This window comes from Sander vitreus, chromosome 5 (assembly GCF_031162955.1).
Source record: "Sander vitreus isolate 19-12246 chromosome 5, sanVit1, whole genome shotgun sequence".
In the NCBI taxonomy this organism is placed as follows: Eukaryota; Metazoa; Chordata; class Actinopteri; order Perciformes; family Percidae; genus Sander; species Sander vitreus.
Window position 1 is genome coordinate 10,321,843 of NC_135859.1, and position 27,721 is coordinate 10,349,563.

At 40.8% G+C, this 27,721-nt stretch overlaps 1 protein-coding gene across 1 annotated transcript in view; it reads left to right on the top strand.

The window, feature by feature from the left end:
• loxl2b (lysyl oxidase-like 2b) overlaps positions 1 to 8,161 on the top strand; it is a 62,250-nt gene extending 54,089 nt beyond the window's left edge. Inside the window, exons 11-14 of the mRNA XM_078250359.1 lie at positions 313 to 428; positions 1,919 to 2,055; positions 2,196 to 2,307; positions 3,846 to 8,161. Of these exons, the coding sequence (XP_078106485.1) occupies positions 313 to 428; positions 1,919 to 2,055; positions 2,196 to 2,307; positions 3,846 to 3,916 (436 nt within the window). The 3' untranslated portion in view covers positions 3,917 to 8,161. The remainder of the gene's footprint in view (positions 1 to 312; positions 429 to 1,918; positions 2,056 to 2,195; positions 2,308 to 3,845) is intronic.
• Positions 8,162 to 27,721: the final 19,560 nt, after the last annotated feature.

Consider the following 27,721-nt stretch of genomic DNA (forward strand, 5'->3'; position numbering starts at 1 on the left):
CCTGTGTTGGCTGGAGGAACAGTTCAATATTGGCAGCTTCCCACAGCTACCAGCTTTCCACATGTCAAACCTTTGGCACTTTTGAGTGGCAGAACTTGACGGAGCTTATCAGGCCAAAATCGAACCATTTACAAGAAATGTTTAACATTGCAGATGACAATTTGCAATTTTCTTTTTTGAATATGTCTTTTTTTCTTGGTGCTCTTTCGTCAGCAGACTAGAGCTACAATAGACAACAAGAAGTGCCATTCTTGTACTTGACATTTTGAGCCTGACTTTAATAAAAATACATTTCTGTCTGTGTGTGTGTAGGCATTATCACAGCATGGAGGTGTTTACCCTATATGACCTGTTCTCCCTCAATGGAACCAAAGTGGCAGAAGGACACAAAGCAAGTTTTTGCCTGGAGGACTCAGAGTGTGATGAAGGTGAGAACCAACAAAGTATTCCTACTTTGATTTCACAATGTGAATAAACTTTGACTTTTCAAAAATGTGGCAGAAACAATCCTTTTTCACAGTCAATAATGTGTTTTTAAAGCTGCAACAATCAATATTTTTACTTTTACAATGGATATGACTGTAATGTAAAAGGGGTCACTTGTAGTCACAAATGCACAGAGAATTATCTCCCTAGTCTGCAGTTCCCCTCAGATCTAGAGATGTTTCTAGCATCTTTCAGCTATTTTGGCTTTATGACTTTACTGTTTTGGTTCACTCTTACTGCTCTCCTCAACCTTGTTTCTAGCCAAAAGGCAGCTGTTTTTTGGCAGTTCTGATAAACCCACTGTACACTACCTGCCCAGCACCAAACAGCTGACAGACAGCTGCTAAATGCTCCACTATGTTTACCTACCTCTAAAGGGTAAGTATTGGAGCATTTGGTAGCTTAAGAGCCAGGTATTTTTTTTCAGGTGTTGGTGGAGACCAATACTGAGCTAGTCTCTGTCATTGCTAGACCTATCTCCACAGCTCTGCATACTAAGGTCTGGCTACACAACACATTCCAGGATAGGAGAAATAATGCATTTCTTTAAACCAGTCGCAATCGTCTTGGTGCTAAGCTCCGGACCAAGTAACAGCACCTCTGCAAAATGGTCTCGGGAAGGAACTTGTTTTAGTTGAATATTTGCACCCCGCAAAAGAAAATGCCACATACAATATTAAATGAAGTAAACTGTTCACAATACAGTAACGTGAGCTAGCAATCCCACCAATAGGTCCCAAAATGTCCCAGTTGGACAGTAAATGCCGTAAACAAATCCTTTGTAAATCTTTAAATCATTCCCTGAAAGAACCAAACAGGTTTGTATCGACATCGAAATTCTGAAGCTATTATCGATGATAATTTCGACAATTTATTCCTTTTGATAGGCCTACTTTCTCCTTTAAAACATTCTACCGCGTGTGTAGTCACATGACTTCGCCCGGTCCAGTCAGCCGCATGGAAAGCATAATGGAGGATAACTCAAACACAGAGTCCGAGTCAACTGAGCAACTTGTGCCCAAAAAAAACAGTGTCCGTCGTCTGGAAACATTTTGGCTTCAGAAAAGATGATTTAGAACAACGTGATTAATTATCGTTCATTTATTGTTAACGAGGTAAAATGTGCAATTAATCGTGATTTGGATTTTAGGTCATATCGTGCAAACCTAACTCATCAGTTATTCTGAAACACGATAACAAATAAATGCTAATGCTGCTCTGTGTCTTTAGGGTGTGTAAATGAGCAACTGTTCACTAACAGTCATGATAACATCTTCATTAGATGATAATATGTCAATGTTGTGTTTACAGCTTGTTCCACTGCCCCTAAGTGGCCAAAAAAATAATAATTAATGCAGCTATAACATTTTATAAATCGTTCTCAGAGGGGTTTTTTGCCAGCATTTTTTCATTTTGAAATTTCTTATTGCAGGTATTGAAAAGAGATATGAATGTGCTAACTTTGGAGATCAAGGCATCACTGTGGGCTGCTGGGATACCTACAGGCATGACATTGACTGCCAGTGGGTCGATATAACTGATATCAAACCTGGAGATTACATTTTCCAGGTAATGTTTCCCATGTTCTTTTGTTATTTTTTCTCTAAATAGAAAAAAAAAAAAATAGAGTGAAATGATCTACACTCTGCAGCCGTTAGTGCTGGCCTTTCACAGCAATCCCTGACGTGTACATGTTCTCCCTCTCACAGATAGTAATTAATCCAAACTATGAGGTACCTGAGTCAGACTACACCAATAACATCATGAAATGCAGATGTCGATATGATGGCCATCGTGTGTGGATGTACAGCTGCCATAATGGTAAGACCTCACAATTATTTGGAGGAATAGCTACTGTCCTTTTAATGTTGATAATCAAATTATTTAAAGAATTATTAATTAGGTTTATTTTTTTTAAAACCTGCACCCTGTTTTCCTATTTTTGTGTCTGAGTGACTGACGGGAACAACAATCTTGGACATTGGTCCAGTATTAAAGGTGCTCTAAGCGATGTCACACGTTTTTTAGGCTACAACATTTTTTGTCACATACAGCAAACATCTCCACACTATCCGCTAGCTGCCTGTCCCCTGAACACACTGTAAAAAAAAAACGCGGTCTCTGTAGACAGCCCAGGCTCCACAAACGGCAACAAAAACAAACTGCACCAACTTGCACCACGAAATGACAAACAGTGTTCAAGCCAATAACCGACAAGAAGGATTTGGAGGTGGGGGTTTGGGGGTTAGAACACGGAAGGGAGGGGACGGGATGAGGAGGAGGGAGGGGCGAGCTAGCCTCCGTTTTGTTTGACAATACTTTGAACGTCAACAAGAAGTGACATCACCCAACATCGCTTAGAGCACCTTTAAGCAAGATCGCTGCTGTCGTCAGTCAGCGAAACAAGCTACAATGTAAGTTATTGGGAAATTGCGCACCTTCGTTTTACGTCAACAAAAGTGCTTGTTTTTCCACTGACATGCTCTCATTATGTGTCTGACAACACTAAATGATTCCTTCAAAGGTCCACCTTTCTTTTAAAGAGTAAGATCCTTTTTTTTATCGCTAAACCCACCAGACTCCATGTATTTAAACAGTCATTTTATCATCATAAAATGCACTTCATTCAAAGCCGACAGACACAAACAAAACTATGAATAGCCATCTTGGTTTGTCTTTCCACTTTTCCAACAATCACTACTGGGGTTTCGTTGAAATAAACACATAATTTAACAGTTTACAAGTGAAAATATGTATTATAACATGTATTGTTTATTTAAATGAAGTCCAGTGGGTTTAGTGATAGCGATCTCAGAGCTGTTTCTGGTTAAACAAAGAGGATTTTACTCTTTAAAAAGGTCTATCTCAGTAGGGATCCTTTCCATAATGCTGTCAGACACTTATAACAACAATCCGAGCCTTTCAGTGGCAAAAACAGCACTTTTAGTGAATTAAATTGACGATGCACATTTGCCCAATAGGATTACATTGAAGCATGGCTCACGGCTGCCGGGTCTCGCTCAATGCTGGACCTCGCTGAGATCCGTCATGTATTGTCATTCACTATTTATTTTACAAAGTTATTTGTAATTATATAGTTCGACAAAAAATTTATTTAACTAAAGGTCCATACAATAGCTTTTTCTGAAGCTTTCGGCCCTATGTCATGGTCTTCATCTGTAGATCGGAGTTTGCTCAGTTGTCATAACAGTTGTCGGTACAGTTGTCATAACATGACCTGTATGAAACTTTTGATCACATGAGAACAGGTAATCATATGGTCTTAGTGTGACTCCATGCTCTGAGCAGGGCAGAAATCCTCTACATTTACAGGTGGTAACTCTCTCTGTCTCTGCTAGGTGGCTCATTAAGCACTGAAACTGAACAGACGTTCCCAGGCCTTCTCAACAACCAGGTGACCCACAGGTAAAGACAAAGCAGAGGAGAGGAGTCGACTGGCCGACCCCCCGCCACCCCTCACCTTGACACCATCTGAAGCCCACCAACCACTACACATCTCCCTCTGTGGTGGATTCCACTTGCCAGCTCTGCCCTGGTACAAACCAGCTTTTTATGTTCGACCCCACACCCTCCTTTCCCACCCAGCTGAAATAATATATGATTCCCCCTACTGTCCAAAAAGTGGCAGCTACAGCCTTACCAACACTTCCAACCTCACTGGTTAAGATCAAGAGTGGCGAAGCTCTCCTTCTGCCCTGTGACTTTTGTTTGTGATGAAATATACGTGCCAGAGGCAGGTATTTTACAAAAGGTACAGCATTGGGCAATGTCATCAAGAATGTGTCTTCTTTTGAAGTGCAGCACTTTAACAAGACCCTGCTGCAACAGTTTTTGTTCAAAGCTCATCCTGGAGAGGTTGGATGACAGTGCCAGGATTGAGAGGAATCATCAAAAACAACAGTGGTGGTTTGTCTTTGGAAATAAATGCAGTATTATATCACTTTTTTAGGCGTTTCATAAAGGGCCTTTTACACACTAAAGTCCACTTACTGTACACTGAGTTTGTTGCACAGGCCAACTGAGCATTTCTTTTGCATGTCTGTTATTTAAGATGAAGTTTCACATCTTCATTGAGGAATTTATGCAAATAAAGCTGTGGCACAAGCAAGTCCTCAAAAAGCAAATTACAAGTGCTAATTGCCCGATTCAACCGTAAAACTAATCCACCAAGGCTGAAATATTACATGCTGATCTTCAAAGTGCCCCAAAGCTTTCCTTTATGTAACTGGGGCATATATTCTCTGAAATTGCTCTGGAAACTACTTGGACAAGACTGCATACAATCTGAATTAGGTGAGTTTCGATACAATCCTTTGAGGGCATTGGTGTCGCAAAGTGTGTAGGAAGCAATTTGAGTTAGTCCAGAAATTATTATTGAAAAAAGTATTTGAGAAAGATTTAGCTCACAGATTTACCTATATGTATGCATTACAGTATGCATTGTCATTGTTTGACCAGCACTGTTAGATAGCTTTCCAGTTGTTTTGCACACTTAGCAAAAAAATACTGATTTAAAATTGGGTTATGTCTTCCGTTTGGTAAATGGGGCCTTTTCGAACTGACTGAGATCAATTTCAGTTCCAAGACATTGTCTTACGCTTTCCTTTTTATGATATGTAGCAATATTTTGCTTTTGAAGCGAATATGGGACCTCACATTTCCTTTTTCTCATGTTCAGTGTCTTTATGCTGAACAAGGAGGAATCTCTCACATTCATTACACCTACCATCTTTAAAGAGCAATTTAACACCACCTATAAATCTTGAACATTAAAGAGAAAATAGAGATGATCTGCGGAAGTATGACTGGCTAGCACTTCAGCGGTTAGCTCCCCAGACAGCTACCAACTAGCCCTAAGACTATAGTCACTACGTCACTAAACTTCTAGAAAATTTCGCTAATCGATTTTGCTGTACTACTTTCTGGTATGACTAGGCCTTAAAGCAGTAACACCACTGTTCTATCACAGGCTAACAGCCAGTAGTTGTATGCTAGCACAAATAGACTCAACTTCAGCTTGCCTGTATCCAAAGGCAACGTCTAGGAAAGCTGTTCGAAGTGTAGCTCTACATTACTTTGGCACAATTGGGAAATGTGTGATTGAAAATCTTTTAGATAGCACAAAGCTACGCTTTCTAAACTCCGAGGAACTCTTCTCCCCACTCGCGTTTCACACTATTCATCCGTGGTTCCACATCGCTGTCTTCCGGCAAGTCACCTTGCGGGATTTTAGAATGAGACTTCACCATCTTCTCATAATGTAGTCAGACACTTATAATACCAATCTGAGCCTGTCGGTGGCAAAAACAAAACATTTTAGTGGACGTACATTTACAGTGGTTTCATTGCAGCCCGGTTTGCGGCGGCCAGTCACAGCATTCTCGCTCAATACTGGACCAATTTCAAAGATTTTTGTTCACATTAGACACAAAGTCATGTGCCAGTGTTGAAAACAGGCTTGTGCAAAATTCAGAATTTCACAATTGGCCTCTATTCAATTCATGAATTGGAATTTGAATTGAATTGACCCCGCCCCACAGGAAGTTGAATTTGAATTTGAATTGGAATGACAGGAAGTGGAATTCATGGCAATTCAAAGAAATTCCACACAGTCACACAACAGTAAGAATGTGTTGAATCCCACATGCATTCAGTGTTAGGAAGGTTACTTTGGAAATGTAATTGCTTACTGTTATAAGTTACCCATTATAAATGTGGTTTGGATTACTTTATTTGGATTACTTTATCAATGCAAAGCAATTTCCTTTTAATTTGATTAGTAACTAATTGAATTAAACATTTACCTCAGTAATACAACTAAATACAATTACATTAATTTTGTAATTTAATAACATAATTGCATTACACGTAACTAGTCACTCCTCAACCCTGCATACCTTTTGTTCCAAAATATAGATCACTCTTTAAGAGAACAAATATTTCTATTAATTCCACAATTGACAAGAATTGTTTTCTTGATTTACAATAAGTAATAAGTAAACAGTGTGCTTGCATGCTTTTAAACACATATGATATCCAGTGTTGGGGGTAACTCCTTATTAAGTAATGCCATAATATAGTCACATTTGGCTGTAACTAAGTAATGTAAATATTAATGTTACTGTTGTGTTGTGAGTTGAAGGTGTGTTTAAGCCCTTTATGAGCTATATGCCAGGCTAATGCTGTGTTGCGCTACAGTAATGTAATGAGTTACTAGCCATAGAGAATAACAAGTAAGGTAATGCATTATGTTTTTTTTTTTTTTTTTTAAAGTGAATAATGTGTATTACACGTTCTTGAGTAGTGACCCCAACACTGATATTATCAAATATCAGTAGCATAATACCATCAAGAGATGGTTTTCAAAATAAATTAAAAGACTGTCTGTCTGTTAACTTACTTGCCTTTTGAAATTTGAAGTGGCCTTGATGGAGCCACAGACTGGAGCACTGCAGTGATTGCATATGGCTCTGTGGTTTCCAGGTGTTCTTGTTGGAATTGGTTCTTCAAAATTAACTAGTACAGATGACCTTTTAGGCCTGCTATTATTTTCCATGTCGCTGTTATTACTGGTGTCAAATCTATAATCGTTTGTAATCTGAAGTTGTAAGGGACTTCTGAAACGTAAAAGTCCAACGTTGACCATCAAATTGTGTAGAAAAGAAGCTTTCAAACAAATGTCCACCTCATATTGTTTGGCAACCATTTAAAATACTTGGTTAAAGTAAAGCATTCTGGGAAATGGAGTCATGTTCCACAAAATGTTTACACAATTACAATAAATCAAACTTAATTATTTGTTCTGTGACTAGAGCTTTTAACATTCATTGCTGGGGGAAACATTTCCTGTTAATGTAATCTGTACAAGTAGTTCAACTAATATCATTTATAGAATATGTAATGCAATCATATCTGACATATATTGTAACGCTTCACCGTTAAACACTTTACTTAAATTATGTATATGAATTTATTTGAATTTTTATTGAATTGCAATTCTGCTTCCTTTTAATTCAAATTTGAATTGTAATTCTAGATCCTGTTTTTGACATAAATTCAATTCAAATTCAAGAATTGAATTGGAATTTAGGAGTCATTCTCAATTCAATTCTGAATTATGCACAAGCCTGGTTGAAAAATACCGAAATTCCACTTTAATACACTTCAGTCTATATGTTACTTAAGTGTGTCTTAAGTCTCAGACAGTGGCACTCTACAGGAGGATCAGAGGACTGTTCTACAGTAACATGCTTTCAAATAAAGGAAGCTTTCAGCGATTACCTCACTGCCATATATGTTGCTTTTACAAGGAAACAGAAGAGCACAGATATCTTCTCAGAGAAAGCTCATGAATAACATTTCCCCCATGTTAGAGTTGCCGATATTAATTACTTACTGTTATTGAAGTTAGTTTTTTTAAGTTTTATTCCTTTAAAAAAAAAATACGTTACGTACAATATTATGTGTGAATCCTATTTTATTGTAGTATGTTTTATAATGGTGCTATCAAACTGGTCCTCTGTTTTCTGAGGGTACAGTACATGTTGAACAGCTACATTATGTATACTATCAGTATACTTGAACTGAGTGTAAGGAACAATTTGCTTTGTGTGTTAAACTATAATAAATGTCTGAGTTAAGGAGCAGCCAAATATTTGCTGTACAGTGTATTCATTAGTTTTCTTTTTTTTATGTGCATGTACTGTATGCATTTTTCAACATCATGATATCTTAACATCAAATAACATTTACATCTTTCCCTGACTGCATTTAAACCATTGTGTGACACTAAAAAAACGCCACACTCAAGAGAACTTGAGTGAGAACTTGCTCACCACACTGCCATCATCAAAGTAAAATATTTTCCTTCTTGTTGCAGTCGATTTCCCAAGAGACAGCTTTTTTTTAAACAATCAGTCATCTGTGGCAGCATTTACTGCCACATGTGTGATTTTTAACCCACAAACATTCTGCTCCAAAAGTACCTTTCAGACTCCATACCTTGTAAAAATTGGAACATGGGCGTGAATGTTTGTTAACTAACTGGAGTCTGCGATTCTGGAGGATGATTGTTGACATTTAAATTCAACACTCAGACTCATAGACTCCTTCCATCTGTGCTCCTTCAGAATTACCCTTCAAACACTGCCTTTCTCTTTATAAATCCATGGCCTTTCCCCTGGGCTGTGCACAAGCATGAACGGAATAGTGTTTGGTCCAAGCCACTTTGTTTGTTTCCCATTTACAGAGCCCGGGCTGTTATGAAAACCGTATTTTCTTCGGCGCACACACAGTATAGACAGCTGGCGGACTGTGAGGAGATATTCACTGAATTTGACACACAGTGTGTTGGTATAGAATCGCAGACTTCACCTTTAATAAAAACAAGTAGTGAACAGTTAATCACATAAACAACATGGCAAGCAGACACTTTCACACACGTCATTTGCTCCTTGCATGTACCATTTGACAGTGGTGGAATGTAACTAAGTACATTTACTCGAGTACAGTACCCTGTTTAAGTACAATCTTGTATATATTTTTTGTGCTACTTTATAATGTTTAACTCTACTACATTTTGAGGCAAATATTGTTCCTTTTACACTGTGACAACATTAGTTAGTAATCATGATATATTATTATATGTTAAGTTACGCAACAGTATATAAAGTAATTAAAATGTGCCCCACCTTTACAAGCTGCAATATATATGATATGATATAAAATGGGCCATACTGCATAGTGAGTACTTTTACTTTTGGTACTTTATATTTTGGGTTCAAGGTACATGAGGGTGGGGGGCAGTGGTGGAATGTAACTAAGTACATTTGGCATCCTGGCAGTGTGGAAAATGCTTTGAAACTAAAAATTGGGAAATCACATTTAGTAGAATTATAAGTAATTTTCTTGAGAAATTGGGGCTTTTAGCAACCTAGGGGGCGTTTATATTCTAGAATTAAGAACATGCTGTATACTGGAAAAAAATAGAATTTGTGAAACAAAATAAAGACAGTCGTAGACTAAACCAAGTTAGGTTTTTGTATTTTATTATAAACTTGCAAGTTTACAAGGAAGCACACAGTTCAAAAAAGGCCCGCAGTGCTTAATGAAAGGTCTGTTCAACGAATGAGAAAAAGCACACAGTATATATGCATCTCCAGTGAGATAGAAAGACATGCCCCCCTTTCTAAACATGACTCAACATTTCTTACAATTAAACATAGTCAGACATTCAGGAGCCACTTCACTTCTTCCCCTCTGTATCACTTTCTACCCAAAGGTAGATAGAAATTAGACATCTCGTTTATCTCAACTATGTGAGAAGTCTCAACTATCCAGGGAGAAATAACAGATCAGTTCAGGGTGACCTTGTAGCCCCTATCTGTTCAGCGTACACATTACGTTCCCAGACTTTGTGGCTCTTACTTTCAACATGCAAGGAAAAGAAAAACTCACTTTCAGCATTGTGAGACAAAGTAAAACAGAAATAAAACAAGAATATAAAGAATCATGCTTAAAAATAATATTGCCATCACAATACACATAATGGGCATTGATATGGCGATTCCAGTATTTTCAGACTTCATTATTTTCTGTAAATGTTTTCAGGCCAACAAAAAAGTGAATCAATAAATATTTTAATAATTTAGTAATTCTCCACCATGGTTTTATTGCTAGCAGTGTGGAGAAGGTTTTGAAAAAGCATTTGGACACTAATATTGGAAAACGTAGTGGAGTACAAGGTAAATAAAACTTAGCTTCAGGCAGGAAGCCTTCTCCTTATTCTCCTGCTTCCCATTATCAGCTGATTAGGAGTGTTTACTCTTTTAGATAAACTGACCAGATTTAGGCACAACCTCTAACAGCCAATCCCATACTTGCTGTCAATATTTAAATGTTCTCCTCTCTGTTGCCTCCATTTCATCATTTCCAGCACCCAGGTCTGAGCTCACCAGTGCTCGCTCCTCTTCTCATTCATCCAGATCTCAGCATCCATTCATCACCATTACCACCCAATGCATATCCCACTCATAAAGAGGCACAAAAAGGAAACGATCGCGGTGAAAAATGTGACAAAAGACGCGATTGAGAGACTGAAAGACTCGTTCGAAAATACGGACTGGAAATAGTTTTTTGAAAATAGTGCCAAGGATTAGAGTCCGTCTGTGGGTATATCAATTTTTGCATTGATGTGGTTGTACAGGAAAGGAGGGTTAAGGTATATGCAAATTGTAAACCCTGGATGAATGCTGAAATTAAAAAGCTAATTAATGACAAAAGGAAATCCTTTGCTAGGGGAGACAAGAATACACTGAAAAAGATCCATAAAAAACTTAAAAGGGAAATAAATAAAGAGAAATATCGGTATAAATGCGAAATAGAAAATTATTTTAAAGAGAATGATATGAAGAAAGTCTGGGAAGGAATGCGGTTAATGAGTGGATATGCAGGGAAAGGGAAGGGGAACAGATCCCAGTTAAATGGCACAAGGGAATATGCTAATAACCTAAATCATTTCTAGAATAGATTTGACAAAATAGACTTCTCTGATGAAAGCCAAAGACTTAAGGAAGTGATTGGGAGCACAGAGGATGATGACTATACCCTGCAAACAAATAATCAGGAGGTATATGGTATGTTTATGAGACTGTCTCCAAAAGTATTAAAAGGCTGTGCTTTTCAGTTAGCAAGCATTTTTTCAAGTATTTTTAATTATTGTTTCTCTTAAGTGTTACCTGATTTATGGAAACAATCTAGCATTATACCAGTACCTAAAAAGAAAACCGTTGAGTGTATGAATGATCTAAGACCAGTGGCTCTAACCTCCATAGCTATGAAGGTATGTGAGAAAATCGTGTTAAATAGTTTGAAGCCTCATGTGGAGCAGTATCGTGACCCCTGCCAATTTGCTTATCAGAAAGAGAGAGGGGCAGAGGATACCATTGTCAGTAAACTGGACAGTGTCTATGCTCACCTAGATGAAGGGGGATGGTGTGTGAGAATTCTTTACTATGATTTTATCTCAGCGTTCAATACTATACAACCACACATCATTGTAAATAAGCTTTTGATGATGAAGGTTCCAGGGGTATTTATCTCTTTCATTCTAAATTTCTTAGAGAACAGGTCTCAATTTGTTAAGCTAAATTCAAAAGTTAAGTCAGACAAGATCATGACAAACACAGGTTCACCTCAGGGAACTGTTGTATCACCCTTTCTTTTTACCATTTATACTGCAGACTACCGTCCACAGCAGGCAAGCTGTCAAGTTTTAAATTTGCTGACGACACAGCGCTCATTGGGTTAATTGATCAAAATGAGATAAAAGATTTTGTTGATTATTGCGACACTCATTTCCTAGAACTCAACGTTAAGAAAACTAAAGAATTAGAATAACTGATTACAGGAGAAAAAAGATGACAACAAAAGACAAAAAAAGACAACTGAGGCAGTGGAAATCAAAGGTTCAGTAATAGAAAGAATGAACACATACAAGATTTGGGCATTGTTTTTAATGATACATGGTCAGATCATGTTGACTTATTGATGAAAAAATTAAGTCCACGTGTATACTGTATGAGGAAGCTGCAGTCCTTTAGGGTGCATACTGATGTGGTGAGAATGTTTTTTATGTCAGTGATATGTAGTGTTTGGAGCTACTGTGTGGTGGGTTTGGGTGGGAATGCTGGGATAACCGAGAAGGCCAGGATTGATAGAGTGACTAAAAGGGCTGGAAAAATGGTGGGACAGTTAAATACAGTGGATCAAGTATATGACGACCGTGTGGCAAAAATGACTCAGAAAATAACGAGGGACCCGGGTCACCGTCTCCATGGTAATTTGACTGGCAGTTATGGAACGTAGTGGTAGGCTAAGGCCCCCTGTGACACGAACTAAGCGGTATGCTCTCTCTTTTATACCTCAGACTATCAGACAGCACAACAGCACTTTAAACGTACATTTTTATAAATTCTGTACTGTATTTATGTATTGTATTTATTGTATTGTATTTATGCTCTATTTTTTTTATGGGCATTAAGGCGGGTATGAGCACTGTAATTTCCATTTTTAGGGATGAAATAAACTTGACTTTGACTTTGACTTTGAACGGGTCCGTATGATATCCATACGAAAATGTATGCACACAAAAACTTATGATATACCACGAAATTAGGAGACCGCTGGCTGGTCACATGACGCTGGCTGGTCACGTGACGCCAGCTGGCTATGAGCTCCATGATGCAGCGCGGCAGTTGCTAGTTGTTTAAGCCGCTACAGAGCTTTGTGACGCCGGGCTACAGACTTCCGTTGTATCAGTGGTAGTTGGTTGTTCAGTTACCTAAAAATAGGTGACTTTGAGCCAGGTACAAAGCACTGCGAGCTGCCTTTCGTTTCGGCGGACATTACGGTTTAATTTAGTCCACAAAAACGAAAGTTAAGATTAGGCACCAAAATGACCAGTTAAGATTAGGAAAAAGATTGTGGTTTGGATTAAAACACTCCTAAGGAACACGCATTTCCTGGGTGAAAGACTTTATTTTTTTCCTGGAAAAACTCCGCCATCTGGCTTGAAAGTCCTGTATGTTTACGCCCACCCATCCTGCCTGACCTCTTCAACACAACACAAATACAAAAGCCACAACACAAATACAAAAGCCACAACACAAATTCAAATGTTACAACACAAATACAAAAACCACAACTCAAATACAAAAGCTACAACATCTATCTATAAATTGCAGGAACATCTGTCTGTGTGTGTGTGTGTGTGTGTGTGTGTGTGTGTGTGTGTGTGTGTGTGTGTGTGTGTGTGTGTGTGAGTGTGTGTGTTATGCGCATATCTCTCGAACCGTTAGTCTGATGGATTTCAAACTTGACAGGTGTCTTGCTACGGGCACGAGTAAATGTGGTGCCAAGTTTGACGTTGTTTGGATTAGAAATGCAAAAGATAGCGTTTAATATATATCGGTAAAAGAAGCACACATTGGCTTTTGCCGCTCTAGCTCCTGGCCCCCTCTCACACTGCATACTGACTGAGCACTTTGGCAGCTAAAATGTGAAATACACCTCAGACTTACAAAAATGTGCAAAGTAGCACTACTTTGGACTGTCTTTGACTTTGAATAAACAAATGACAATTCCTGAATTCAAGGACGTTTCAGAATCCCACACGTGCAAAGCACAACCAGCTACAGACAACAAGTGGCAGACAGAGCGTGATGCCACTTATAGGCAGTGTTGGGGAGTAACGGAATACATGTACCGGCATTACGTATTCAGAATACAACTTATGAGTAATTGTATTCCGTTACAGTTACAATTTAAATAGTTGGTATTTAGAATACAGTTACATTGTTGAAATCAATGGATTACATGATGATACTTCTCTGTTTTACGGGTTTATTCACTCTCGCAACTCCATGCATTTCCCAGAAGCCCCAATATGAAAACGAAAAAATTTGCTATTTGCGTGATCACTGATAGAGGTAAAGATGGAGCCGGAACCGGCACAACAGAGCCAGGGCAGGAATGCATTTCTATTTTGGAAATTCAAACAGCATTTCACATGAAAGAAAGAGAAGGGAGAACGAAATATAACTGTGCACTGCAGTGCAACTTATGCTTGCCAGCAACCAACTTCCTTTCAGCGTCCAAATTACTCCACCTCCAACCTGAAGAAGCATCTTAAAGTAAGGTATTTTTAGCCAAGGGTAGTCGTCTGCTGTAGTTTAACTGGTCACCTTGCTATTTTGTAGTTGACGTGCGACTTTACATTCTGCTACATGCTGATTTACTATCCCCAGAGCCTATTTTGACAACTATTTGACATGTTAGCTAACGTTAGCTAAAATTAGCTCGTGGTAGCTTAGACTGCGGTTAGAGTTTTGTAGTATGCAGTTTGGGACTACAAATACAAAAATCTATCTGCTTGTTCAGGTACACAGTCAGCCAGTTGGAACAGAAGAACACACCTGAATAGGCCTGTTTAGTAAGCTGTATGTGATGGTCGCATTCCTACTTATAAAATGCAATTCAATGTGGAAGTCCATCCATCCATCTTCATCCGCTTATCCGGGGTCGGGTCGCGGGGGTAGCAGCTCCAGCAGGGGACCCCAAACTTCCCTTTCCCGGGCCACATTAACCAGCTCCGACTGGGGGATCCCGAGACGTTCCCAGGCCAGGTTAGAGATATAATCCCTCCACCTAGTCCTGGGTCTCCCCCGAGGCATCCTCCCAGCTGGACGTGCCTGGAACACCTCCGTAGGGAGGCGCCCAGTGGGCATCCTTACCAGATGCCCGAACCACCTCAACTGGCTCCTTTCGACGCAAAGGAGCAGCGGCTCTACTCCGAGCTCCTCACGGATAACTGAGCTTCTCACCCTATCTCTAAGGGAGACGCCAGCTACCCTCCTGAGGAAACCCATTTCGGCCGCTTGTAGCCTGGATCTTGTTCTTTCGGTCATGACCCAGCCTTCATGACCATAGGTGAGGGTAGGAACAAAAACTGACCGGTAGATTGAGAGCTTTGCCTTCTGGCTCAGCTCTCTTTTCGTCACAACGGTGCGATAAATTGAATGTAATACCGCACCTGCTGTGCCGATTCTCCGACCAATCTCCCGCTCCATTGTCCCCTCACTTGCGAACAAGACCCCAAGGTACTTGAACTCCTTCACTTGGGGTAAGGACTCATTCCCTACCTGGAGAAGGCACTCCATCGGTTTCCTGCTGAGAACCATGGCCTCCGATTTAGAGGTGCTGATCCTCATCCCAGCCGCTTCACACTCGGCTGCAAACCGATCCAGTGAGTGCTGAAGGTCACAGGCCGATGATGCCATCAGGACCACATCATCTGCAAAAAGCAGCGATGAGATCCCCAGCCCACCAAACTGCAACCCCTCTCCACCCTGACTACGCCTCGATATCCTGTCCATAAATACTACAAACAGGATTGGTGACAAAGCGCAGCCCTGGCGGAGGCCAACTCTCACCTGAAACGAGTCCGACTTACTGCCGAGAACCCGGACACAGCTCTCGCTTTGGTCATACAGAGATTGGATGGCCCTGAGAAGGGACCCCCTCACCCCATACTCCCGCAGCACCTCCCACAGTATCTCCCGGGGCACCCGGTCATACGCCTTCTCCAGATCCACAAAACACATGTAGACTGGTTGGGCATACTCCCAGGCTCCCTCCAGGATCCTTGCGAGAGTAAAAATCTGGTCCGTTGTTCCACGACCAGGACGGAATCCGCATTGTTCCTCTTCAACCTGACATTCGACTATCGACCGAACCCTCCTTTCCAGCACCTTGGAGTAGACTTTACTCTACTCTGTGTTGAGGCTGAGAAGTGTGATACCCCTGTAATTGGCACACACCCTCTGGTCCCCCTTTTTAAAAAGGGGAACCACCACCCCGGTCTGCCACTCCTTAGGCACCGTCCCAGACTTCCACGCAATGTCAACCAAGACAACCCCTCCACACCGAGAGCTTTAAGCATTTCTGGACGGATCTCATCAATTCCTGGGGCTTTGCCACTGTGGAGTTGTTTAACTACCTCAGCAACCTCCACCAGGGAAATTGATGCCAATCCCCCCTCATCCTCCAGCTCAGCCTCTACCATAGAGGGCGTATTAGTCGGATTTAGGAGTTCCTCAAAGTGCTCCTTCCACCGCCCTATTACCTCCTCAGTTGAGGTCAACAGCGTCCCATCCTTACTGTACACAGCTTGGATGGTTCCCGCTTCCCCCTCCTGAGGTGGCGAACGGTTTTCCAGAAGTACCTTGGTGCCGACCGAAAGTCCTTCTCCATGTCTTCTCCGAACTTCTCCCACACACGCTGCTTTGCCTCTTTCACGGCAGAGGCTGCAGCCCTTCGGTACCTTGCAACTGCCTCCGGAGTCGTCTGGGATAACATATCCCGGAAAGACTCCTTCTTCAGTCGGACGGCTTCCCTGACCACCGGTGTCCACCACAGTGTTCGTGGGTTACCGCCCCTTGAGGCACCTAAGACCCTAAGACCACAGCTCCTCACCGCAGCTTCAGCAATGGAAACTTTGAACGTTGTCCACTCGGGTTCAATGCCCCCAGCCTCCACAGGGATGCACGAAAAGCTCTGCCGGAGGTGTGAGTTGAAAGTCTGTCGGACAGGGGCCTCCTCCAGACGTTCCCAATTTACCCGCACTACCAGGTCTGTCCAGAGTCTTCCCCCACCCCCTGACCCAACTCACCACCAGATGGTGATCGGTTGACAGCTCCGCCCCTCTCTTCACCCAAGTGTCCAAAACATATGGCCTCAGATCAGATGAAACGATTATAAAATCGATCATTGACCTTTGGCCTAGGGTGCTCTGGTACCAAGTACACTTATGAGCATCCCTATGTTTGAACATGGTGTTCGTTATAGACAATCCATGACTAGGACAGAAGTCCAACAACAAACAACCACTCTGGTTTAGATCAGGGAGGCCGTTCCTCCCAATCACGCCTCTCCATGTGTCTCCATCATTACCCACGTGCGCGTTGAAGTCCCCCAGCAGAACTATGGAGTCCCCGACTGGAGCCCCATGCAGGACTCCACTCAAGGTCTCCAAGAAGGCCGAATACTCTGAACTCTTGTTTGGTGCATATGCACAAACAACAGTCAGAGTTTTCCCCCCCACAACCCACAGGCGTAGGGAGGCAACCCTCTCGTCCACCGGGTTAAACTCCAACGTAGCGGCGCTCAGCCGGGGGCTTGTGAGTATCCCCACACCCGCCCGGCGCCTCACACCCTGGGCAACTCCGGAGAAGAAAAGTGTCCAACCCCTATCCAGGAGTATGGTTCCAGAACCAAGACTGTGCGTAGAGGTAAGCCCCACCAGATCTAACCGGTAGCGCTCCACCTCCCGCACAAGTTCCGGCTCCTTCCCCCACAGAGAGGTGACATTCCACGTCCCCAGAGCCAGCCTCTGCTGCTCGGGTCTGGTCCGTCGAGGCCCCTGACCTTCACTGCCACCCATGTGGCAGCACACCCGACCCCAGCGGTTCCTCCCACAGGTGGTGGGCCCATGGGATGGAGAGATGTCCGCCACGTAGCTTTTTCGGGCTGTGCCTGGCCGGGCTCCGTGGCAAACCCGGCCACCAGACGCTCGCTGACGAGCCCTCCATCTGGGCCTGGCTCCAGACGTGGGCCCCGGGCTTCCTCCGGGCAGGGTCACTTCATCCCTTCCTCGATTTTTCATAGGATTTTTGAACCATTCTTTGTCTGGCCCCTCACCTGAGACCACTTTGCCTTGGGAGACCCTACCAGGAGCACAAAGCTCCAGACAACACAGCCCTCAGGTTCATAGGGACACACAAACCTCTCCACCACGATAAGGTGATGATTCCCGGAGAAGCCAATGTCAATGTGGAGGTAATCCAAGTATTCAGAATACGTTACTCAGATTGAGTAACGTATTCTGAATACTGTTTTGAAAGTATCCTTCCCATCACTGCTTATAGACAGGCTACCAGACACTGTTTTTGAGTCACATCGTTGTCTGTGTTTGGAGGCATGTTTGGTGGGAAGGTAACCTGCACGCCACATGCATAACGCTTTACAACGTACAAAGTGCCAGCTAATATAGTGCCACTATATTAGCTTATCTTAGTCTTCCAAACAGCAAAAAAACATAAACAAAACAAATCACAACTACCTACAGTCATACCCATCATGACCTTAACCATTGTGGTGTTACCAGAGGTGTCAAAATTATTCACATTCATTACTCATATAGAAGTATAGATACTAGGGTTTAAAAAGACTTCTGTAGAAGTTGAAGTATCAACTCAAGTTTTTTACTCGAGTAAAAGTGTAAAAGTACTGGTTTCAAAACTACTTAAAGTATAAAAGTAAAAGTAAAAAAAAATAATATCAATATGCTTTTTCAAATTAGACAGCGAGTTTTGGAAAGAATTAGCTCGTGGTACTTGGGTGCGCAGAGCTTGCAAGCGCATTTGAAAGGAGTTGTTTTTGCATCCAACCATTTTGAAAAATTCTTCCAGGGATGTAGAAGGGTTAGCTACCAACCTCCTCGCTGGTGCTTGGTTGGGACATTTTGCTCAAGTTCTCTTGAGTCTCTGCCACGGACATCTTCATACTAGGCTACATATGTCTGCTATTTCCTTGCTGGAGTGTGACGTATATATTTATCTGGATATTTTTTGGTTTTTGAACGATGACAAGCCAGAATGAAAACAAGCCAAACTGAAATAGGAGTAACGAGGCTATTTTTAAAATGTAAGGAGTAGAAAGTACGGATAATTGCGTGAAAATGTTTAGAAGTAAAAAGTCTGCTGTAAAATAATAATAATAATGTTTAGAAGTAAAAAGTCTGCTGTAAAATAATTACTCCAGTAAAGTATAGATACCCAAAATTTCTACTTAAGTAAGGTAACAAAGTATTTGTACTTCGTTACTTGACACCTCTGGGTGTTACAAGTTATGTGGTCAAATTAGAAAAATAAAAGCTTTATCCCTGGGAGCTATAGGTTAGCAGAATGGTCCACTCCATTAGCTATTGTGTAAAAAAAAACGAAATCCGAGGGCAACCATGCCCACAGATTACAACTCTGTGGGCACAGTTTACAAAGCTGAGGGCACCGTTTCTTAACTTCGCACAGAGATTTGAAACAATTTGGAAATGCTCTTTATTTTCTCGCTGAAACCGCTTCGTAGACAGTCATTTCTGTTGCCACTCATTTGTGTTGTAGCTTTTGCATTTGTGATGTAGCTTTTGTATTTGTGTTGTAGCATTTGCATTTCTGTTGAACCGTCTCGGCCACCGTAAACTTGTACTTGAGTACAGTAATGTGCTCATTTACTTTCCACCACTGCCAGACGCCTTTGACTTACTACTTGGTCTTTCTTCTCTATTATTTAATTTTTTTTATCAATTTAAGCGTATTGTCTTCAATACTTTACCAGAGCATTCTAGTAAAAGTACAAGCAGTACAAGTAGTAGTAGGACAGTAGCCCAGATTTTCGAAATACTGAAGTCATAAATCCAAGCAGCCTCTCTACCCCCAGATAATTTTAAAGAGACCTTAAAATCTGTTAAATATTCTAATTCTAATTCTTTAAACACCCGTGCATTTAAACAGTTATATGTCCCAGAGTTTCTCCATGTGAGGGTCTTGTGAGAAGCTTTCTAGGAGTGTTGTCTACTCTAAAAGTAGTAGTTCTTCATTATTTTTGGACTGAAAAGTGCTGAATTAAAAAAATATTTAAATCTTGTTTTGTTTTTTACAAACCTACTACGTGTAATCTTAAATTATAAAATGTAAACTACACTTTAGGTCCCCAAATTCCCAGAAAAAAACAGTCCATGATTTTCTTAAGCACAATTTAACAAAAGACTAAAATGGTGCAGCACTGACCACTTGTGGCTCAAAACAAACATAGCACTTTTTTCTCTGTATTCTCAAAAGTCAAAAGCACTTATCTTCAAAACTGTCTGGTCTACATTAAAGGTGCTGTGTCTTAGAGAGTGCATATGGACATACTATATATGTATAATATGTATGTGTAATTCTGTATAGGTATTTTCACAGTAATCGACATGGGGATAGGGGTGAAGGGAGAGCTGCTGCCGTTTTTTCCTTTTCTGTATGTGTACTTTATTATGTTTGTGTAAAATGGTTATATGTTAAAAATAAATGAAAACTTAAATGACAAAAAAACACTTATCTTCTTCACTGTCATGGGGTACTGGAGCCTATCCCAGCATGCATTGGGGGAGAATAGGTTTCACCCTGTTACAGGATTTTCAGAGAAAACACTTAAAATCCGACCTACAGGTAGTCTAGAGTTTCTAATCCACCAATACTGCATGTTTCTGCACAGTGGGAGGAAAACCCACACAGACATGGAGAGAAGATGCAGCTATGAGCCAAAGCTATTTTACGAAAACAATAGGAGTGGTACATCTTCATACCAAACAATCTTATGTTTCCCCATCTGCCACAGACAGATCTCATTTCAAAGCCCACGGGCAGAGGGGAGGGATGTTTACAGTAAGGTCCTATTATACTTTTTCTGCCATAGTACATCCAATAAACCATAAAGCCCATGAATTACAGTTGTCATAAGCACAGTCATTTAGAACTGAGACGATAAGCTGCCCCAAATCTTTATGCGGTCTTTAAATTACAGCTGCTTTCTCTGTAGGAGAACACTAGCTGTGGATGTTGGAGAGAAGCCAGATATTTCTCTGTTTGGGCAATCTGTTGTACTGCAGTGTAAACTGAGCTACGAGGACCTGTGTGGGGTGGGGACTCGCTCTAATGCTGCTGCTTCCCACAGAGATGTGAAGCCCGTCAGGCCCAGACAAATGTGCAGTGTCTCTTCTGTAACTGTAGCATTCACACAGAAAGGAAATATCTCTTGTGATTTCCAACGACTCTTATGTCCAAACTAATACATTTTTATTTTACAATGGCATTTTAAAAGGAAAACGATCTCCATCCACACAAGCCTTTTAGCAGCATTTAAGAATGAATCTGCGTCCATACTAGCACGCTAGTGATGTTAAAGCATTTACACACCGGGCCGATTATCGGCCGTCGGACAGTCTGGCGAGGTCAGTGACTCGAGTCTGTTTGGTGTGTTCCGTGCCATCGTCCATTGGAGGAGCTATCGGCCTTCATTTTTGCCGACTTGACATGCTCAGTCGGAGACAGGGCAGTCAGGACTCACCCGGAAATGGCAAGCGGGATGAGATGAAGCCCCGGAAAATCTGATGAAAATCTTTTAAACTGACCTTTGTCGATCTGAAATGAAGACAGATTCAGCAACTGCATGGCCTATTTCTCGCTTAAAATTTTTTCAGAAACACGTTTCGGTGAACTATTTTAGAACAATATGAGATCGTATTCTGAACAAGCTGCCATGACAGTCTGGCTTTGAATTTCCGGAGAAAACAAACCCACGTGACACGTTAGTCCAGTCAGCTGCCGGTTTTAACTGTTTTGGGCGACAATACAGATTGGTGCTAATCTGTATTGTCGCCCAAAACAGTTTGCTGCCTGCTGTTATGGAGACGTATTACGTCTCGTCGCTTTGGTGTGTTCCGAAGAGGAGCATCTCGCTGCAGCCTGCGGGAAATGACTGACTTGGATGTGGGCGGGGCTTGACATCAAGCCCCGCCCACATCCAAGTCAGTAATTTTTTTTTGCCTACGTCACTCCCCATACGCTCGAACGGACCAAGACGGTAGCGAAGCTGATATAGCCTCTTGTTTCACATTAAGTGATAGACACTGATGTAGGCTAAACACAAACGACATTTCATGCAACAACAGTGAACTGTAATTGGGCCTGTGTACTTTTTCGTTCATTTGATTTCCGATTTTGAAACGAAAAGAGTGGTTCGGGAATAACGTAAGACTGCTCCGGTGAAAGCCTTGTTTTCATTGACTTCTGGGGCTAGCTGCTAACTAGCTTGGAAGGTAACATCTAGGTTGCTAATTAGCCAATGCTAAAAAGTATGGAAGTACTAGTTTCCCCTGCTTTCTTTAAATATTCCTCGGTATTTGTCTCTTGGTGTAGTTTGCTAACATGCTCGTAGACATGTAAATTAACTGTTTGCGTGCTAGCTAGTTAAGTCAACGGTCAACACCTTTTATATTGCAATATTGTAATAAAATCAGGCTGCATTAGCTTCAGCTAAGCCACAACAGAAACTTGCACTACCCCATTAGAATGCAACTTCAACTGTCAGATATAATGGTAATCACATAGCGATTTTACTGTCTAGACATCTGTATGTGTGTTCGACCTTTTGAAATACTTAAATTAGGTGTGTTACTGTGCAGGTCACTGAGTGAAGCCAAATATCCGAGGAGCAGTAACCCTTTGCAGGTGTTTTGGATTAATTAGCTGATTAGAGTGGGACACTTTGAGCCTACAATATTGGACCTTTTCACAATATTAAAATTTTCTGAGGGTTTTCATAAACTGTAAGCCATAATCATCAAAATTATAACAAATAAAGGCTTGAAATATCTCGCTTTGCATGTAATAAGTCTATATAATATATTAGTTTTACCTTTTATAAAAAGTACACTGGACCAATTACATTAACTACATGAAAACTTCACTGTTGCATGAAATGTTGTTTGTGTTTAGCCTACATCATCAGTTTCTATCTAATGTGAAACAAGAGGCTATATCAGCTTTGCTGCCATCTTTTTATTTATTTTTTCAAAAAACTTTATTATTCAAGTACAGATACAAACACATTGAAAACATTAAATTCATACATACATACACGAAAAAGGGGCGCATGAAATTTACATTAAAGAGGTGTTAATTTTAAATGTTCAGAGTCCAGATGGCTTTCTTATTTGTCAGTCGTTTTAAAGTTTCAAAATATAAGTTTCAAAATTGATGAATATTCGGTTTTCTTTCAGAATCATTTACATTTATGGATATCAAATTTTCAAATAAAATTAAAAGATTCAAAATGAAAACATGGCATTTATCCAAATAATTTCCTTCATAGTAAAAAATGCTACCAGGCTGTCTTGGTTCGTTCGAGCGTAAGCAAAGAAAAATGACTGACTTGGATGTGGGCGGCCTTCCCGCAGGCTGCAGCGAGATACGCTTGGTTCCGAGGCATTTTTTTGACCAACTCGGGGAGAGTGATCAGTCCAACTGCCTTTTCTGCCGACGGTCGGCCGTCTGGTTGTGGGTGAAACTGCCTTTAAATTCGCAAACAAATCTTTATTTTTGAATGACTCTTAAAGAGGTATGAGGTAACTTGATTTGCAAGCGGAAGTGAATCCAAAATCTGTAAATCTGCTTCTGTATGGTTCAATTCAATTACATAGTGTCAAATCATAACAGTATCATAACAATAATAAGGAGTTATCTCAGGACACTTTACAGATAGAGTAGGTCTAGACCACACTATAATTTACAAAGAACCAACAATTCCCCCCAAGAGCAAGCATTTCCAGTGGTGAGGAAAAACTTCCTTTAAACAGGCAGAAACCTCAGACAGAACCAGGCTCTTGGTGGGTGCCATCTGCTGCTGCCGGTTGGGACACATACAGATATACAGAAATATGATTCATAATAATTATAGCAGTTGGTATGGTAAACAGTGGCAATTATAGTAACAATAAAGATAATAGAACTATGACTAGAAATAGTATTAGCAGTGCAGGGCGTCGAGCAGGACCACTGCAGCAGCTGAAACCACGATTAAGGTGCCCCCCCAATCCAAGGAAATCTGCGAGGCAAGAAAACCTAAGGACTTCGAGGAATAAGCTCCCTGGAGCTAAATTAGTAACAAGCATTACTGGGACATGAATAGAGCCCTGCATGGGATAAAAATGTTGATCCTAGCCCGGCCCTGGCCCGAGATGTCAGGCCCGAGCCCGACCCTTGACCTACAGCTTATTAGAATTTTTGGCCCAAGCCCAACTGTAGCCTGTGTTTTTTTCTTCTCCCAATACACAGCCTATAGGCCATAGTTCAGTTTTGTTTATAATTGCAAAGAGTTTATATCTTGTTTTGTTTCTTCATTAAGTTAATTTAGAAAAATGTTTGAAACATTTTTTTGTTTGTCTAAGTAATGTTTTTTTTTTTTTTAAAGTGATGACAGCGGCCGACAGTGAGTAGTTTGTTTGGTTGTTTGATCAATTTAGCCTCTTAAATCAACACTTACAGTAAGATCCATAAATACTGTATAAAACACTTAAGGCATATCAAAATGTTAAACGTTTATTAGCAGTAAAAAAACAAATAATAATAGCCTAAATAATAAATATATAATACAAAAAAGGTGTAGGTTGTCTTACATTACAGTTACAGTATGCATAAAAATAAAGGCTTCACAACAGAAAATTGCCAAAAGCCCCCAAAACGAAAAACAAGAGCCTCTTGTAACCGTAGAATAGAATTAAGCTTATGAAGCGTAATGCAGAAAGAGCAGAGCATCAACAGTGGAGGGTTTTAATCCCATCCTACTCTCTTCGATTACCCTTCCAGCTGCGCTGAAGACACGCTCGCTACTGCTGCTGCTGGCGGAGACACTGAACACCATGCGTGCCAGTCTTGACATTCGCAGTAGCATGGTCCCGTTTCATTTCCACCAGCGCAGCACATCTCTTCCATCACCTTCCATGCTGGGATTGAGGCGCAGGTATTGTTACAATAGGTAGTATTATGAAACTTTCACGGTTTCATAACAGGCAAATAAGGGGAAAAGCGGCCTCCCCAATGGCCTCGGTAATCCCACTAGCTGCGTTAGCACTTTTGACCATGTTAGCACGATTAGCCACGTTAGCTAGCCTCTGTCTCTATCATATTCATGGATGTATTAGCTCTTAGCTCATTAGCTGAACTTAGACTAAACTGTGTGGACCGGAGCATATAAAGGCAAGGCTCTCAAGTTTTGAACAGAGTTCAGAGTGAGATTTTGGCGGCAGAGTTTTGGGTGGGGATGGAGTCTGATCTGATAAATGACACATCAATTCGTACAAATATTTTTTTTAAATTTAATTCAGTATTTCTTTGTGTGTGTGTGTGTGTGTGTGTGTGTGTGTGTGTGTGTGTGTGCAATAATTAATACTATGCATTGTCTGGATAAAATATAATGAAATAGCCTAGGCCAAAGGTTTTCACAATGGGGGCCGGGAGGTTGTGCAGTAACAATAAAAGGAAAGAAAAAGAAGAAACTTAGTTTAGAAAAAACTTAAGTTAAAATCCAGGACATGCTTTTATAAATTTGTTTATTATTTAACCACTGTATCTTACAGCCTTTTTACAAATTATACAGTCAAGTCAACTTCTATTGTCAATTCTGCAATATGTGCCAGACATACAGAGCAATTGAAAATACGTTTCTCTCCGACTCACGGTGCAATAAGGACACGTACAAGAAGTATAATATAAAAGATAAGAAATATATACAAATAAAGATACAAAAGTGGCCAGTGCAGATCTTGATGGGGGGGTTCAGAGTTCAGAGTTCTTGGGGGCAGAGGGGAGGCGAGGGAGAGAGGGGAGGGTGTTGAGCTTCCTGACAGCCTGGGGAATGAAGCTGTTTGCCAGTCTGGTGAAACAGGCTTGGATGCTCCGGTACCATCTAGAGGCTGAAGAGGCTGTGTGAGGGGTGGATGAGGTCACCCACAATGCTGGTTGCTTTGCGGGTGAGGCAGGTTTGGTAATTGTCCATGAGTGAGAGGAGTGGGACACCAATGATCCACCCAGCAGCCTTCACTATGCGCTGCAGGGTCTTTAGGTTGGAGGCAGTGCAGCTCCCGTACCACACAGTGACGCAGCTGGACAGGATGCTCTTGCAGGAACAGATGATGCATGGGGGGTCTCTTGCTCTTTTCAGTACAGCTTGAGATCTCTCCAGATTCTCTGGATCTTTTGATATTATGGACTGTAGATGATGAAATCCCTTAATTCCTTGCAACTGTACGTTGAGAGACGTACTTAAACTATTGGACTATTTGCTTCCGCAGTTGTTCACAAAGTGGTGAACCTCGCCCCATCCTTGCTTGTGAACGACTGAGCCTTTTGGGGATGCTCCTTTATACCCAATCATGACCAATTAACCTGGTCACATGTGGAATGTTTCAAACAGGTGTTTTATGAGCATTCCCTAACTTTCCCAGTCTTTGTCTGTGTGACCCGAAGGACAACACAAGGGTTAACAAGGTAAAGGAGAACGCAAAGCCCCCTTTCCCTGAAACAGAAGCTAACCCTGCTAACGTTACGGCATGGATGTATGGATACAGGGCCAGGCAGCATGACAGAGACAACAGCAGGACAGAGAACACTACAGGAAGGCTTTCACCGGCGACCCGATAGCTGCTGGTTAGTACATACGCAGGAACACCAAAAGTTCGCCACTTTACTCGAACCAAAGTTGAAAACACCTGTTCATGTCTTCTTTAGTCTGTTGGCTATTTAGGTTTTTTTCCTGGAACACGTCACTTACACATTTTGCACTTAATGCGGGGTCTTGTTTACATATTTATGACCATATGTAGGCTACATTTTATGTACTGGTGTTATTGTTCAATACATTGTGAATACATATTTCAAAAATTGTATGATGTTTTTGTTTTGTTTGTTTTATTATTACACAATACTTTTTCTGACCTTTTTGAATCCCCCGACAAATACCCATATTACAAAAAAAGACTAAAACTAATAAAAACTAAACTAAAACTAAGCATTTTCAAAAAATAAAAACTATACTAAACTAGCAAACCCGCTTTAAAAACTAATTCAAACTAAACTGAATTTGAAAACAAAAAGTCAAAACGAAATAAAAATAAAAACTAATGAAAAATGCAAAACTATAATAACCTTGATATGCAGTCGATAGTGTGTACTATGAAGATTTTATCTTGATATAGTTTAAAGTATCTTCCTAGATGTTTTCTTTCTTAGCAAATCAAATAAAGTATAAGAAGCCTTCTTCTTTGCTTCAGAAATGAATAGGGTTTCTTAGAAATGTCTTAATTCAAAAGAACACTAACACCACTAGAAGCCCAGTCACTGGAACAAGATAAAAACTGTATCACAAGTTATTACAATTTTTTCAATTAACTTGACCATAATCAGGGTCAAAAGAACTTGTTATTGCTCTCAATTATTGAATATCTTTGGGAATCTTACTGGTACGTTTATCAGGCTTGTTCCCACAAACATGCATGTGGTTTTCATCTTTTTGGGATACAATCTCTGGTATGAGTTCAGGTTCAAGTGTATGTATATATCTTTGTTTAAAAACCACACTGAAGAATGTACAACAACATAAAACTACAAAGGTCAGACGTCAAAAAAATATAGACAAGCACTGGGGAGTGGTGTAAAAGTCCCATCTTGCCCACACGCCTTCTGCAGGCTGTATGTTTGCTAATCCAACAGCTTAACCACTGGTTCACAGAGCTGACAACCCATTCTCACTCCCAACTCGTAAAATACTGACGCTTGGTCAGTGGCTCTCAGCGTCAGATATCGACACAAAAATCACCCTTTAGCATCTGTATGGGACGCACCGGGCAGAGCAGTACCTCCACCGCGGTGCTGTAAGATGATGTAATATGAAGAGTGACAATGGTAGTGAGTAGTATAAAACATGGGCAATTTTAGACCCTTTTTAGGGGGGCTCAAGCCCCCCTATATTTCATCTCAGCCCCCCTAAACATTATAATAATAAAAAC